The sequence below is a fragment of the Mchenga conophoros genome, linkage group LG12 (assembly GCF_057382185.1).
Source record: "Mchenga conophoros isolate Kocher_MC1m ecotype Shallow Benthic linkage group LG12, M_conophoros_male_GT1.1, whole genome shotgun sequence".
Taxonomy (NCBI): Eukaryota; Metazoa; Chordata; class Actinopteri; order Cichliformes; family Cichlidae; genus Mchenga; species Mchenga conophoros.
In genome coordinates, this window is record NC_140537.1 from 29,553,830 (window position 1) to 29,566,996 (window position 13,167).

Here is a 13,167-nt window from a genome sequence, read left to right on the forward strand (position 1 = left end):
AACCACCCCGGGAAAGAAAAACATCATCGAAAATATCCAAAAAAAGAAAAAAAAAAAAAATCCAAAAATATACAATTTTTAAATATATAAAATAAAAATGGAACTTGATAGAAAATGAACAGTCAGAGCGCCTTAAACAAAGGAGGAGGAAAAAAAATGTGTTAAGCACACGTCAGGTCCCTGAATGAAAAAAAAAAACAACAATAAAATACAAATCTGTAACTCCAAAAAGTCGATAAATTACAACAAATTAAAAACAGGCTGTGCCAGATGATCGCTGTCGATCTGGGGTTTGTGTTCAACAGCCAAATAGCCTCTGCGTAACTGTCTTGTTTATTTCCCTCTCAGTGTCTCACTTCCCTCACAAGTTTTCTCCTTTCCCTCCTCTCAGCCTCTCCATATGTCTGTGCTGAACTGCAGCAGGGAGAGGAGGAAGAGGAGGAGTAGAAGTCCGAGGATTATAATCTCCTTACATCCAGCAGGGAAACCCCTTCTTAACCCTAATCAGATCAGCAATCGCCAAATCTGCCTTCACTCTGCACACACTTACCAGCCTTATCAGGATTCAGTTTAGAGAGAAATTTGTAGAAATGTAAAAAAAAGTCTATCTGCCTTGATTTGCTAATTTCCTAATGATTAAACGGTACTTTAATATAAATTTAGTTCAGGATACTGACACTGACCAACTCAGCACAAAACAAGGAAAATGCAATGAAATCAGTGTAAACCTGGCAAATGTTGAAACTGAAAGCAGCTTTATGTCAATCACAACAATGACCGAGGATTTAGTGATAAGTACCTGGATTTTTAAGGATTTGCGGTAAGAATCGTAATGAGTTGGGGCTGATAGGTTGAATATGGTCAGCCATCATGCAGCGTAAAACGATTTCTATTCCAAAACCCTGATTAAATCTTAAATCTGATTGTGCTCAATTAGCTACTGTGGTGCAGGTGACAAAAAGCAACACCGACCATGCCAATGAAAACACAGTGTTACCACTGAACTGTTGGTATCACTTCATGTTTGCTTTAAATTTCAGTTCTCTCAGTCTTCACCTCTGTGTGTCTCTCTCCCTCTTTTTTGGCCCATTAAGACCTTACCAGCTGGCAAGAGAGGCCGCTGGGAAAGAGAATACAGACTCCTTTGTGCTTGTGTGTTTGTGCGTCTGTGTGTGGTGTATGTGAGGCTTAGCAAATGTAACCGCATCAGCAATTTGAGAGTGTTCAAGTTGTGTGTGTACATGTGCACATTTACACAAACACACACAGAGGAAGAAGCCGTGTGGTTGGCCTGTCAATAGCCTCTTCACAGGCTGGCACACACTGAGGATGAGACTCAGTGCCCTTAACCAATCATGTTGTTTACTCTAAAATACTTGTGAAAGCTGTCAACAATTCAAAACCGATACCTGGAGCAGAAACGTTTTAACTGTTACCAACTCGTCTGATGAACTCAAGATGAAGATTCAAGAGCTACTTTACACGTATTAAAGGATTAGACATGCAAGCCTTACCATAACTACTGTAAATGTGCAGTGTTTTTTTCCGTATTATCACATCTTACATCAATGACGAGGGTACTTTTAGAACACGCATTTACCTCAGTAATGGGGGACTTGGGGTTGACGTTGCGTGCTGCTGCTATCTCCTGGAGCTGGTTGACCAACTCTGTAATAGACAGACGCTCCTCTGGGTTCACCTTCAACATGGAACCTGAAGAGGAGGAGAATGGGTAGAATGTGGGTTGAAGTTAGTATGATTATAAAAAAGATACAAATAAAAATTTATGATAGCATAACTGATGTTTGTGGACAACACAATTGTAAAAATATTAATAAAAATGGCAGAAAGCTGATTAAAATTAATTAATAACCGATTGGTCATCAATCACATACACAGAAATTAAGGTGAACAAAGAAAAAGAATCCGACTTTTACTTTAAACTGTATACTGTTTAACCAAACTAACATTGTTAAAAGTTTTTAAATCACTAATGCATTTTTGTACTGCATTGAATTGCATGACATTTCTACATGAATGCTATTGTGCTAAACATCTGGCAGTCTGGTAAAGGTATAATGTGGCTTAAGGCATCAGATTTATCTTGTAGGCATTTAGCTGGTATCGATTAATAAATGGACTGGTGCCTGACGGGCAGTACATACGTATGAGGTCGTGATACACAGTGTATTTCATGTCGTTCTGAGGCATGGAGTACTTTCCGTTGACAATTTGTAGCTTGGCTCCATCCTCAAATGGATGCTGCTTAAAACACAACAGGTAGAGGATGCATCCCAGAGCCTGCATGTGAGACGACACATGATCAGTACAATAATCAAACTCCTTTGTTTACAGCAAAAACACAAAAACATGCATCAAAAGACAATCAAAACAAAGGCAGAAGAAGAGAAAGTCAGTTGTGTCTAAATTATAAATGGAGGTACACTAATGTCTGAAAATGACTGACCCAGATGTCTTGCTTCTCATTGATGGGAAAGTTGGAGTAGAGATCGATCATCTCTGGCGTTCGGTACGCAGGAGTGGTGTTCCTTGTTATCTACAGAAAAACATTTTTTAAAATGAATTGACATGAAAGCAAATATCAAGCTTAAGTCATATGTTTGTAAATCTTTGTAAAATTCTTTCTCCCGATTAGACAGAACTGAAAAAGCCATGTGCGCTGTACAAGAAGTGCACAAGATGAGTACATTACTCACATCTCCATAATTTCGTTGTAGATGTACAACGACAATAAAGGGCTATTCTATTCTATTCTATTATGTGCAACATGTGCCTGGTAAACAAGAAGTCTATTAGATTTACAAGCCAAGACCTCTGGTGTTCTGCATTCGAAATTCATCTGTGGCAAAGCTCCAGTGTGTAAGTGGGCAGCTGTGTGGTTATGGTACAAATATAATTTACATGATTGTTTAGGGCTTCCTGGACCTCTGGCTATTAATCCAATTAAAGGTTTCTGGTTTATGCTCAACACCATATCAATACTGCCACTGACCCACTCTGTCTTTGTACGTGTATTTTTGTCTTCTCAATTAATCATCCTACTTTTTACAAAGCAACTAAAGGAAACAAAATGAAATCAAAGTGGCTGCGGTTTTCCTTTTATGTTTTCTTTAAAAAATTAAAACCATATAAAATGTCTACCTGTGAAGCAGATTTCAACCTTTAATCTCTAATCACATATTCAAGGGTATCAACACAATCTTGTGATCAGTGATGAAATTACTATTTACCGTTTTCATTCGCTGCTTATCTCTTGCTTTTAGTTCACTCTGAGGATCTTTAATAGCATTTTTCTTTGTCTGTCATGTTTTTTTTTAATTTTAAACTTTATGGATACTTTTGATTCCTTTCCTTATTTACAGTACTGTGCAAATATTTTGAGCTTCCCTCATTTCTTTGCATTGCTAAGAAAATGGGAAATGCACGTTTGAATAGCAATTTATTGAAACGTGCATTTCCCATTATGACCACCTTTATTTATGCTATCAAGTTTTCTTGCAATTTCATTAGGAAATCTTCAAGATTGGAATCTCCTTCATGAAACCTGGAAAACCAAAGTTCTTTAGATGTTTGCTGCCTTTTGTTCTGTTCTCTGTCAAAAAGATCCCACACTGCCTCAATAATGTTAAGGTTCGGGCTCTGGGGAGGCCAAGCTATGACTGATAGTGTTCCAGTTATAGTGCATGTTTTTTTCAGATGGTATTACATGGTGAATCTAAATCTGACCATACTTTTATTCCTTCATAATTCCATCAATTTATAAAAGACCCCTACAGTCTGCACTGTTTTACACACGACTGTAGACACTCATTGCTGTACCTTTCTTCTGGCCTTTTCATTCCATAACTGATTTTCAATCTAGCTCTTGTTTAATTTGCCATTTTCTCCTGGTTTTCTTAAGAATGGCTTCTTGACAGACACCCTTCCACTGAGACCGAACAGTAGAGAGATCAACTGAGGAGACAGATGCATCTCTCAGGTTCTGTGCAAGGGCTTTTCTTATTTCTCAAGGACACAACTTTGAGATACTGTTCATCTCCTGAAGATAGCTTTTTGGTTTTTTCTTACTTTTTTTTGTCAACTAAAGAAATGAGAACAAATGATGTGCTATTGAGACAGGCTGCTGGTAACAAATTGCCTAAGTTGATTCTTTGCTAAGTTGTCAGTTATGTTATATTTAAGTAATTTTTTTAAGCATGAATGACTTGTAGATCAGTGTTAAGTGGCTTAAAAATATATTTCCGATTGAAAGGAGCCAATGCCCAAAGACAGACCTTCAGAAAGCCTGGAAAACTATTGTAGAGAACTATTGCTAAAGATCACTTAAAAAAATTAAAAGAAAGTCTGGCACCATGGAAACAAAATTTCAGGAAATGAGAGGTGACTCCTCCTCCTGTTGTTTTAAATCTGCTTTATAATAAGTGACTTAAATCAAATAACTTTAGAATTCATATATTAATCCATCTATATGTTCAAAATCTTAGATAAGACTTCAATATTAATGAAACTCAGAAAATATCATCTCATATAATACCCAATACAGCTTAACAGCGCATGTACTGTATAAGCAGTATTGGGGAGTAACGGAATACATGTATCGCCGTTACGTATTTAAAACACAAAATATGAGTAACTGTATTCCGTTACAGTTACAGTTTAAAAAGGTGGTATTTAGAATACAGTTACTTTGTTGAAATAAATGGATTACACTGCGGTGGTGGGTCAGGATTGTTTGGGTTTGTTTGACAGCTACGTTCTGTTGTTCCAGGCGGCAGCGTTACGGTTGCCATGGTTACAGGACGAGGCTCTCTCTCTGCGACTATGTGCCTCCTGGGTGAGAGAGTGCCTTTTTGTTGTTGTTGTTGTTGTGCTAAGCTAATAGGCAGAATGCTACGGGCATAGCTCTAAAGAACGTAGCCTCATGGGCAGTGTAGTCCGTGCTACAGGGAGAATGGACCGCCATACACATTATGTGTCTGTGAGCAAGAGGAGGGAAAAAAAAAGGATAGTGGAAAAGTACGAGCTGTCACCGAGCAAAAACGGGAGCTGGAAGCATGTAAATATAATAATAACCACTGCACCTATTAAGACTCGACTGTACACTGTGTTCGTGTTTTCCTCCGAAAACAATAAGTTCCGCTGGAGCAGTCTTTCAACGCCTCTCTCTGTCTCTCGCAAGCAAAGTTGACCCACACAACAAAGTAAAGCTATTTTTCGGCTACAAGCCCGACATGGAACCTGCCGTATTAGTCAGAGGTCCCTTTACTGCGGTTCGGAGCCGCGGACCTTCGGTAATAGTAATAAATCACACAGCAATAGTACATTCACGTAGTTGTAAAAAGCATGATAATATATTAAGTAATCCAAAGTATTTAGAATACGTTACTGTCATTGGGTAACGTAACGGAATACGTTACAGAATACATTTTGGGGCATGTATTCTGTAATCTGTAGTGGAATACATTTTAAAAGTAACCTTCCCGACACTGTGTATAAGCAGGTCACTGTTAAGATCACCAAGAACTGTCTGCATGCTTAGGTACCTCATCCTCCACCATTGACCTCTTCTGTGCGGACCAGCTGTAGTCTGGATAATGTGACACTGTGGTGGCGCTGCCAAAGTCACACAGCTTGATGGTGCCCTGGTTACTAATCAAGAGGTTCTCAATCTGCAACACATCAACCAAGCAGTGAGTTAGCATTTCATTTAATTGCCATAAGTAAGACTTCTGAGACAGAACAAGGGCAGCAGCACATGATATGATGAAAACGTGGTCATAAGTAAAAGCACCAACTAAATAACTGCACTGTATATTGTGCATTTTTCTTTATTCTCCTCTCTGACACATCAGTCATCCTTTAAATACCAGAGGCGGACAAACCTTAAGGTCTCTGTGTATCACGGGAGGCTTCTGTTTGTGCATATGCTGAACAGCGCGGCACGCCTGATAGAAGATTTTTAGCACAGTGTCACATGATAGAGGAGCCTTCTGCTCTACCCTCTTAATAAAGTCCACCAGCTGACCTGAGGTGAAAGAGGTACAAAAACACAAAAGAATGTGAAACTGTAGATAAAAGTCTTGTATTTAGTAATAAAATTACAAAATTAAAGAAAAAGTGCTATGTACACATCCTACAAGTGATTTATTTCTGTTAACATACTTATTGTGGTAAGCAGTAAGGTATTTGCTCAGAAAGCTGAAAAACTGCTGAATGAAAAAAACCTTGTCTGCTGTAACTACACAAAAAGGAAGCAGAGCAGGAAACGAAGGCTACAGACAGGAAACTTTCATCATGAATGCCTTTCAGTGGGAGTTACTCAGAAACAGTTCCAGCACCCCTGAATTACTGCATGTGCATTTCATGAATGAGTAAGAACTGATTCAGCACTAAAGAAACAAAACTGGGAAAAGTGCCTTTCTGTGTGTAGCAGTGTGTGTTTTTACCTTTACACAGCTCAGTGAGGATCAGAAACTCAGCCTGCCCGGTGTCTGACTCCTCTTTACTGATGGAGGCTGCAGAGCAGAACTGAACCGTATTTGGATGACCGGACAGCTTTTTCTATAGAGCCAGCAGGTGAAGGAACATACAGAATAAACACTGCTGCTGTGACAAGCCTCGCCTTAAATTTGCCATTTCATAAATCACAATCATAACCAGTTTCTAGTGGCAGAAGCTGCTGGTTTTCACCTGTCGCATGTCAGCCTACTTTGTTTAAGCTATCCGCAGTTTTAGATTACAGCAGGTGTCCAAAAAGCAAACTACTCAAAAGCTGAAAAAAATTAACCAGATGCATTTTAAGAGAGATGTGATGACGAAGGAAATCCTGAATAGAGAGATATGGCAGATGATCTATGGGTGTTTAGTGTCAGCTATATATTAACATTAGGTGTGAAGTAAAAAAAAAAAAAAAACCAACTTTTTACAGAAACACTTTTGTGCTTTACTCATTAATAATTAAAGGATACCATGAAGCAGACTTCTTGTATGATTTCTTTGTTCTTCTCTTCTTCATTAGACAGCAGTCTCTGGAAAAAAATGCATACAGACCATTGCTTTGTTCTGTGATCAACATAATACATGCCTAACAGGACTGAACTAGCATACTGCAATAGACGGCCTATAAAGCATTAGCTTCAAACAAAATAAATATTAATAATAGTAAAATTACAATTACTTTAAAGATAATTTATGTGGTTATCTGATAAATACACTCAAAGGACAATTTAATTGTTCAGCATTTGAGGTTTTTATACTTAAATGAGAAGCTAATATATATATATATATATATATATATATATATATATATATATATATATATATATATATATATATGATACAGCATGAACAGAATTGAGTAAGTAGGAAACGGTGCAAACATAATTGTTTGGAGCTTCATCATTCTGCACAAAATGACTTGCAATAATTGCATATTGCATATGAACAACAAACTACCTGGTAAGCGGCCGTCCACATTGCTAAGCCCACATTTTTTTAAGTTACTGTCTCATTAGTACAGCTGTATAGATAAAAAGGGAAAATCTTTCTGTTAAGGGACGCGTCCAATGGCATGTTTTGATTCAGCAGTGTAATGCAGACAATAATGCATTACACAAGCTGACAAGTGCATGTACTAATAACCTGCAGTACTTTGTCTGTTTTGCATATTAAAAGCAGGTGCTGAAGAATGTAAAAATCAATGTAAGGAGAGCTAATGTGCCTGATTTGATGCATTGGGTAATACAGTGCACACAATGACATGCACATTAACAAATACATGCTCAGTGATGAGCAACACAGCCAAAACGTAACAGTGGAACATTTTTAACAATGAGGGTATGGGTCAGTACACCTCATCTTACCTTGAGGGCGTAGTCTTTACCACTGCTCATGTCCTGGGCTTCATATACAAAAGCAAATCCACCTTAAAAAGAAAAAAAAAAAAAAAAAAAAAAAAGAAGAAGATGAGGATTTAATTTACAGTTTTTTATGATTTAGTGTTGGGTTGACGATTCTCAAATGTTCAGGATACTGAAAGAGTTTTGTGATACTGACCAGGATATATTCTAACACTGTCTAGTTGATGTCCTGGATTATTATCAAACGTCTATGTTTAAATTATTCTGAAATTAAAATGACAAAATCACTTAATAATTAATTAATAAACCACGTGGGAAAACATGTTTAATATTTAAATTCATTATTAGTTTTTGTATTAATGCTGTGTTCAAGTGCTTGTTTTCCTTTTTAACTTGGGAATGGAACCATTACAACATGCACCACTTGATTTCATGCAATACTGACTGACTGTAAGCCCTACTGGGTATCCTGTTCATTGAAGATGCAGCTAAAACCTTGACTGCTTATAATGTCGTCAAATCCATTTTTCTATAATAATCGCTCTCCATATATACACAGTAGAGGGCTGTTTTATAAATTACAATTAATAAAACATTAACAGCTATGAGTTTTCTGTGTTACAAAAAGTGGCACAGGTTACATTCAGAGTTTTGGTCTAAAGTTTTTACTTATTCTTTTATTTACAGCAAGTTTTAACTGTAATATAGATTTTCTCCTATGGGAATATGTGTCATTTCTGCAGCTTGTTAAGCTGCAACTTAGTAAGATCACAAATGAAGCCCAGCTGTAAAGTTAAAGCAATGCAAACTGGACACCTGCATTCTCACTGGAACATGTATTCATTTGGTGATGCAGGAAATGTTTAAACCTTGTTATCCTTGATTCTAATCTGTTGCTAACTCTCTTTTACACTGCTAGAATTGCAGCAATTATAAAACAGAGAACACACCAAGAATACGTATTCAATCAAGAAAATGTATTTTAATCTGATGTGCTGACAAATTGATTTTGTCAAATAACCTAATTTAATGTTTAAAAGTATCGAATTTAAACTATCAGAGCTCTAAAGAGCACCTTTCATGTTAGAATCAATCGGCAAAGTCACCAGATTAATGATTTTCAGTAGCAATACTTTGTCTTATTTTCAAGAGTGTTGCAATTTAAAGTTTCCCATGTGTGGGACTTAATAAAGGTTTATCTTATTTTATCTTATCCTATCAATTTACTGTTCGCCTATTGCTGTTCTTTTTAGATTATCATTTTATCTGATAGGATCTCTGCCTGTGTGGAGGAGTTGTGACCTATGAAAACACTCCTTTTTATGTGAGCACACACAGAGCCTGAAATGGAAAGCATGCTTAAAAGAGAAAGTTGATAACCACTGTTGTGAGACCCGTTATCTCCAGCTATGGCTTAAGGTTTTGTTGAGCCAGCTAATGCTAAGAAAGCCTGACGGTGTTGAACTTCCTTCGTAGTATACCGCTCTGTAGACACTACTGTCATAGGGAACAACACCATTCTCATCATAATATATTTTACAAAAAACTTCTGTGCTGCTTAAAGCCAGTCACTTAAACTGACATAACATTATCAATCTGGGATTAATAAAAGCTAACTGTCTAAACAGCAGATGCACTTGTGGAACAATGTTTTTTTTTGGGGGGGGGCGATTTTTGCATTATTTTGATTTTCTTTTCCCCGAGTCACTGTGACTAGTAAAGGAGAAACTTCAGTCTGGGTGTGTGTGTCTCAAATACTTCTACTTACCAAGCCTCAGCCAAACAAGGAAATGCCAAGATTACCACAGACATGAGTAAATCAACTACCAGCCTTCTAATCTTTAACAGGTTGCTTTGCATAGGTCCATGCGCGTATGGTGGTCACTTCCCCAGTTCTCATAAAACCTCTTTTTCTGGGACTCTCACCAGGGACCTCGTGCCTGCCTACATTTATTTATTTATTTGCCTGTGCTTCAACTCTCAACTCACACAAAATACCGCAACAAAGCGTGTTGTTCCTTACAGGTTATGTTGTGTTATGCAACTCATTTTGATAACCTCCCTGCGGAGATTAAATGTCTTACACAATTTTGTAAAACAGAAGGTAATTTTCTCTGCTCCAATTTCCAAACGAGTCTAAGAAAAAAATACAGAAAGGTATTTAAAAATACCTTAAATCCTTCTTTATCAAACACTAATTTATTCAATCTCACTCTGAAACAATATGTGTGCCTGGGTTATACAATTGTAGGACTATAACTGGTGTAGTAGACAAAAACAAAAAAACAGAACCATCTGGTTACAGCAATCCATTGTTTTTGTCTCAGCAAAAGGTCCTAACAAAGACACCTTTGAAATTGCATGACGGGAGTTTGAAACAGGCAGCGCTTTAGTGTAAAATGATCTCCACTCCATTTGCTTTCATTTGGAAGGTCTTGTGCGTTTCCTTTAACCTGTTTGAATCGAACTATTGTGGACCAGGAAGTGAAATCACAATACTAATTATACTAATAAAGAGAGAAAGTTGATAGTATATCTGAAGAACAGTAGTACAGTGGTTAGCAATGATGCCTCACAGCCAGAGGACTCCTGGTTGTGTGAATTTTGCATGTTCTCTATTAAAAAACAAGACAAACTACGACTTAACTAAAGTCTTTTATCACACTAGCTTTGCATATTCAGTCAACTTTAAATCGATGTGACAAAACACGTAGAAATCAGCCGTAGACAATAGTAAATGCCATCTTATTTGGCAACATAGTCATGTTTGCTGGTGCACACCATACAGGAGGCAAGACAAAAAAAGAAAAAGATAATTAAAGGAAAAGTGGAGCATGTTTATTTGAAGCCCACCCTTAACCCTCAGAGTGAACTGCTTTCCACAGTTTCTAAATTTATAGCAGCTTTCAGGGGGCATCATACAAAATAAAATAATATACCATGACCACTCTACTAGAGTAGGTCAAAGAGTAGGTTTTTAAAACAGATATATAGAGATGTGTTCCAAGACACTTTTAAGAATATAAAAGTGTATTCAATATAAATAAAAAGATGCCCTATGTAGATTTAAGGGTTTTTGGATGTCTGGGAAATTGCTATGGAAGAAATGATATGCTGGCTTTCCAACTGGAGGTTATAGTTATACAGTTGGGAGATTGAAGCTATAATCAGCCAAAATTTTAAGCACTTTTCTGCAAGACACCAGGTGGAGATCACATCAGTAATCATGGATCTAAATATATTATTTGATTGTTTGTGTGAAATGTTGGAGTAGATCATGTTGTGTAACCTGACAGGGTATGCCATGTTCTCTTCTCACCTGCTCTCAAGAAGCAGAATATACCACTTCCAGACACAGCAAAAACAAATAATCAGTGATACCTCTAAAAATCAGGAACACCAGATCAGCGTTTTCCTTTTTGCCTCGGAAGACAATTTCTATTTAGTTTGTGAAATAAAAAACCAAACTAATCGACTAATCAGATCACACTAAACTGTTGACAATTACCAAATTAAGTGCTTTGTAATGCTAAACTATCAGTCCAAATTGGTACATAATTGGTCTACTCTGATATATTTATTACACGCTCAAAAAGCAGTAATCCAGGCAGCAAGACCCTTCCTTGCTGTCACAAACCTACCAGTAGGTTTCTCCTTATGGCATCTGTGATATTCACTTGTTTCTACTGCAGCCCTAACCACAAACGTGGGACGATATTTTTATACTTAACAAAAAAAATTCAATAAGCAGGCACCAGTGCTGGCACAGGAATGCCGCTCTTGTTGACGTCAGAAGAAACAATCCAGCAGAATTTTTCAAGTGCTCTGTTTCGACTGAAACTTGTAAAGAGTTTCCAGCCTGCCCTGTTACAGATAATCAATTGGTTTGGTAATCAACAACACCGTCATCACTCATATCTTCGGGCCCGGCAGGCCTGACTCACACTTTTATCAAGTCTTTCTCATGAAGCAAAAAGTGCCGTGTTTCCAAGAAAGACAGACGGTAAAGGTGGACACGTAAAGCGCAGCTCTGCCTGCACACACACAGCATTCAGTGAGGTGTAAAGCGGTAACACAAAGCAGACACGTCAAGTTTAACTTTGAAATGTCTATTCCGTCTCCTTGAAGTACCTAATTCTGGAAATTGATTTAGCGCTTGTTAGATACAGTCCAAACCAAATTATCACCTGGCGTTTGCTCGGTGGCTCACTGTCCTGCACTTGCTAACTATATTATCACTTACTCCACTAGAGGTATTTCACAAATGCTAACATGTTAGCAAATTCAGCTAACTAGCATTAACTAGCCGCTGAAGACGTGACCAAAATTTATTGTTGTGATGCGCACGTATCTCACCTTCCGCGATCACCCTCCTGATTCTCAGCTTCATGTCACCGAGTTCAACGACTTGTCCGACGAAATCATTTTGGTCCCGACTGGCCGCTCCGGAGGAGCCGGGCCCGGCTAAGAAATCTAGTGCCGACTGGAATAGAGACATGTTTTCGGGCCGCCTCCGGGAGAGGGAGTGAGCTGTCTAAATCTTCACCGGGTCCGCAGAAAGACTCTACAGCAGTTCACTACGTTACAAAGATGTATAAGCAGGTGATATTATTCTTTCAATGGAAGCAAACATCCTCTTCCTGCTGCTACATAAACGGGGACACCATCATCACCGCACCGACTTCCGTGAAGGGTGATGACGTCGTGACACGATTCAGTCATATGACGTAGAAGGAAAATAAAGGTAGGTTTGACTTTTAAGGGTCGTAAGAAACCTTTAAGAACTGGTAAAATTAACATTTGTTTAATTTTTAATGGAAAAAATATTTATATTATCTTGTTTTGAGATCCCCATATAAATCAGTTAAAAAAAAAACTGTCCCTAAACGTTCTGCATGAATGGAATTACAATTTTGAGTAGGCTAAATGAAGCGGCCATATAAAAAGACGTAGCTTTCTCCAAAATGAGGGGGGGAACTGTAAAAGTTAAACAAAAAATTATTACAAACAAAACTATTAGTAATCTTATTTACGCTCGTTGTAAGCAAACCATTTAGAATGTTTCTTCTTGTATGCACAACAGGCCTTTGTTAAGTTCATTTATTTTCGGGGGAAATGTATAAATAAATGAATATGAAGGAATATATAAATATTATTCACACAAACAATAATAGGATTATCACTGGATACAACTTCATGATATTAGTCTGCCATCTACTGGAGCAATGTCTTTTAAGATAATAAAGTTTTTTGTATTCGTTCACAGTTTATGGGAAATCAACCTTAC

General features: G+C 37.5%; 1 protein-coding gene across 2 annotated transcripts in view; it reads right to left on the reverse strand.

Moving 5' to 3' along the window:
• The window catches only part of gak (cyclin G associated kinase), a 27,946-nt gene extending 15,360 nt beyond the window's left edge, over nucleotides 1–12,586 (reverse strand). For both annotated transcript variants that reach the window (XM_085295123.1, XM_085295122.1), the window contains exons 1-9: nucleotides 12,237–12,586; nucleotides 7,884–7,945; nucleotides 6,990–7,049; nucleotides 6,468–6,582; nucleotides 5,904–6,046; nucleotides 5,565–5,690; nucleotides 2,468–2,557; nucleotides 2,166–2,301; nucleotides 1,601–1,713 (exon numbers count right to left, since the gene is read on the reverse strand). In XM_085295123.1, coding sequence (XP_085151249.1) covers nucleotides 1,601–1,713; nucleotides 2,166–2,301; nucleotides 2,468–2,557; nucleotides 5,565–5,690; nucleotides 5,904–6,046; nucleotides 6,468–6,582; nucleotides 6,990–7,049; nucleotides 7,884–7,945; nucleotides 12,237–12,378 — 987 coding nt within the window. In that variant the 5' untranslated portion in view covers nucleotides 12,379–12,586. The remainder of the gene's footprint in view (nucleotides 1–1,600; nucleotides 1,714–2,165; nucleotides 2,302–2,467; nucleotides 2,558–5,564; nucleotides 5,691–5,903; nucleotides 6,047–6,467; nucleotides 6,583–6,989; nucleotides 7,050–7,883; nucleotides 7,946–12,236) is intronic.
• Between the last annotated feature and the right edge of the window lie 581 nt (nucleotides 12,587–13,167).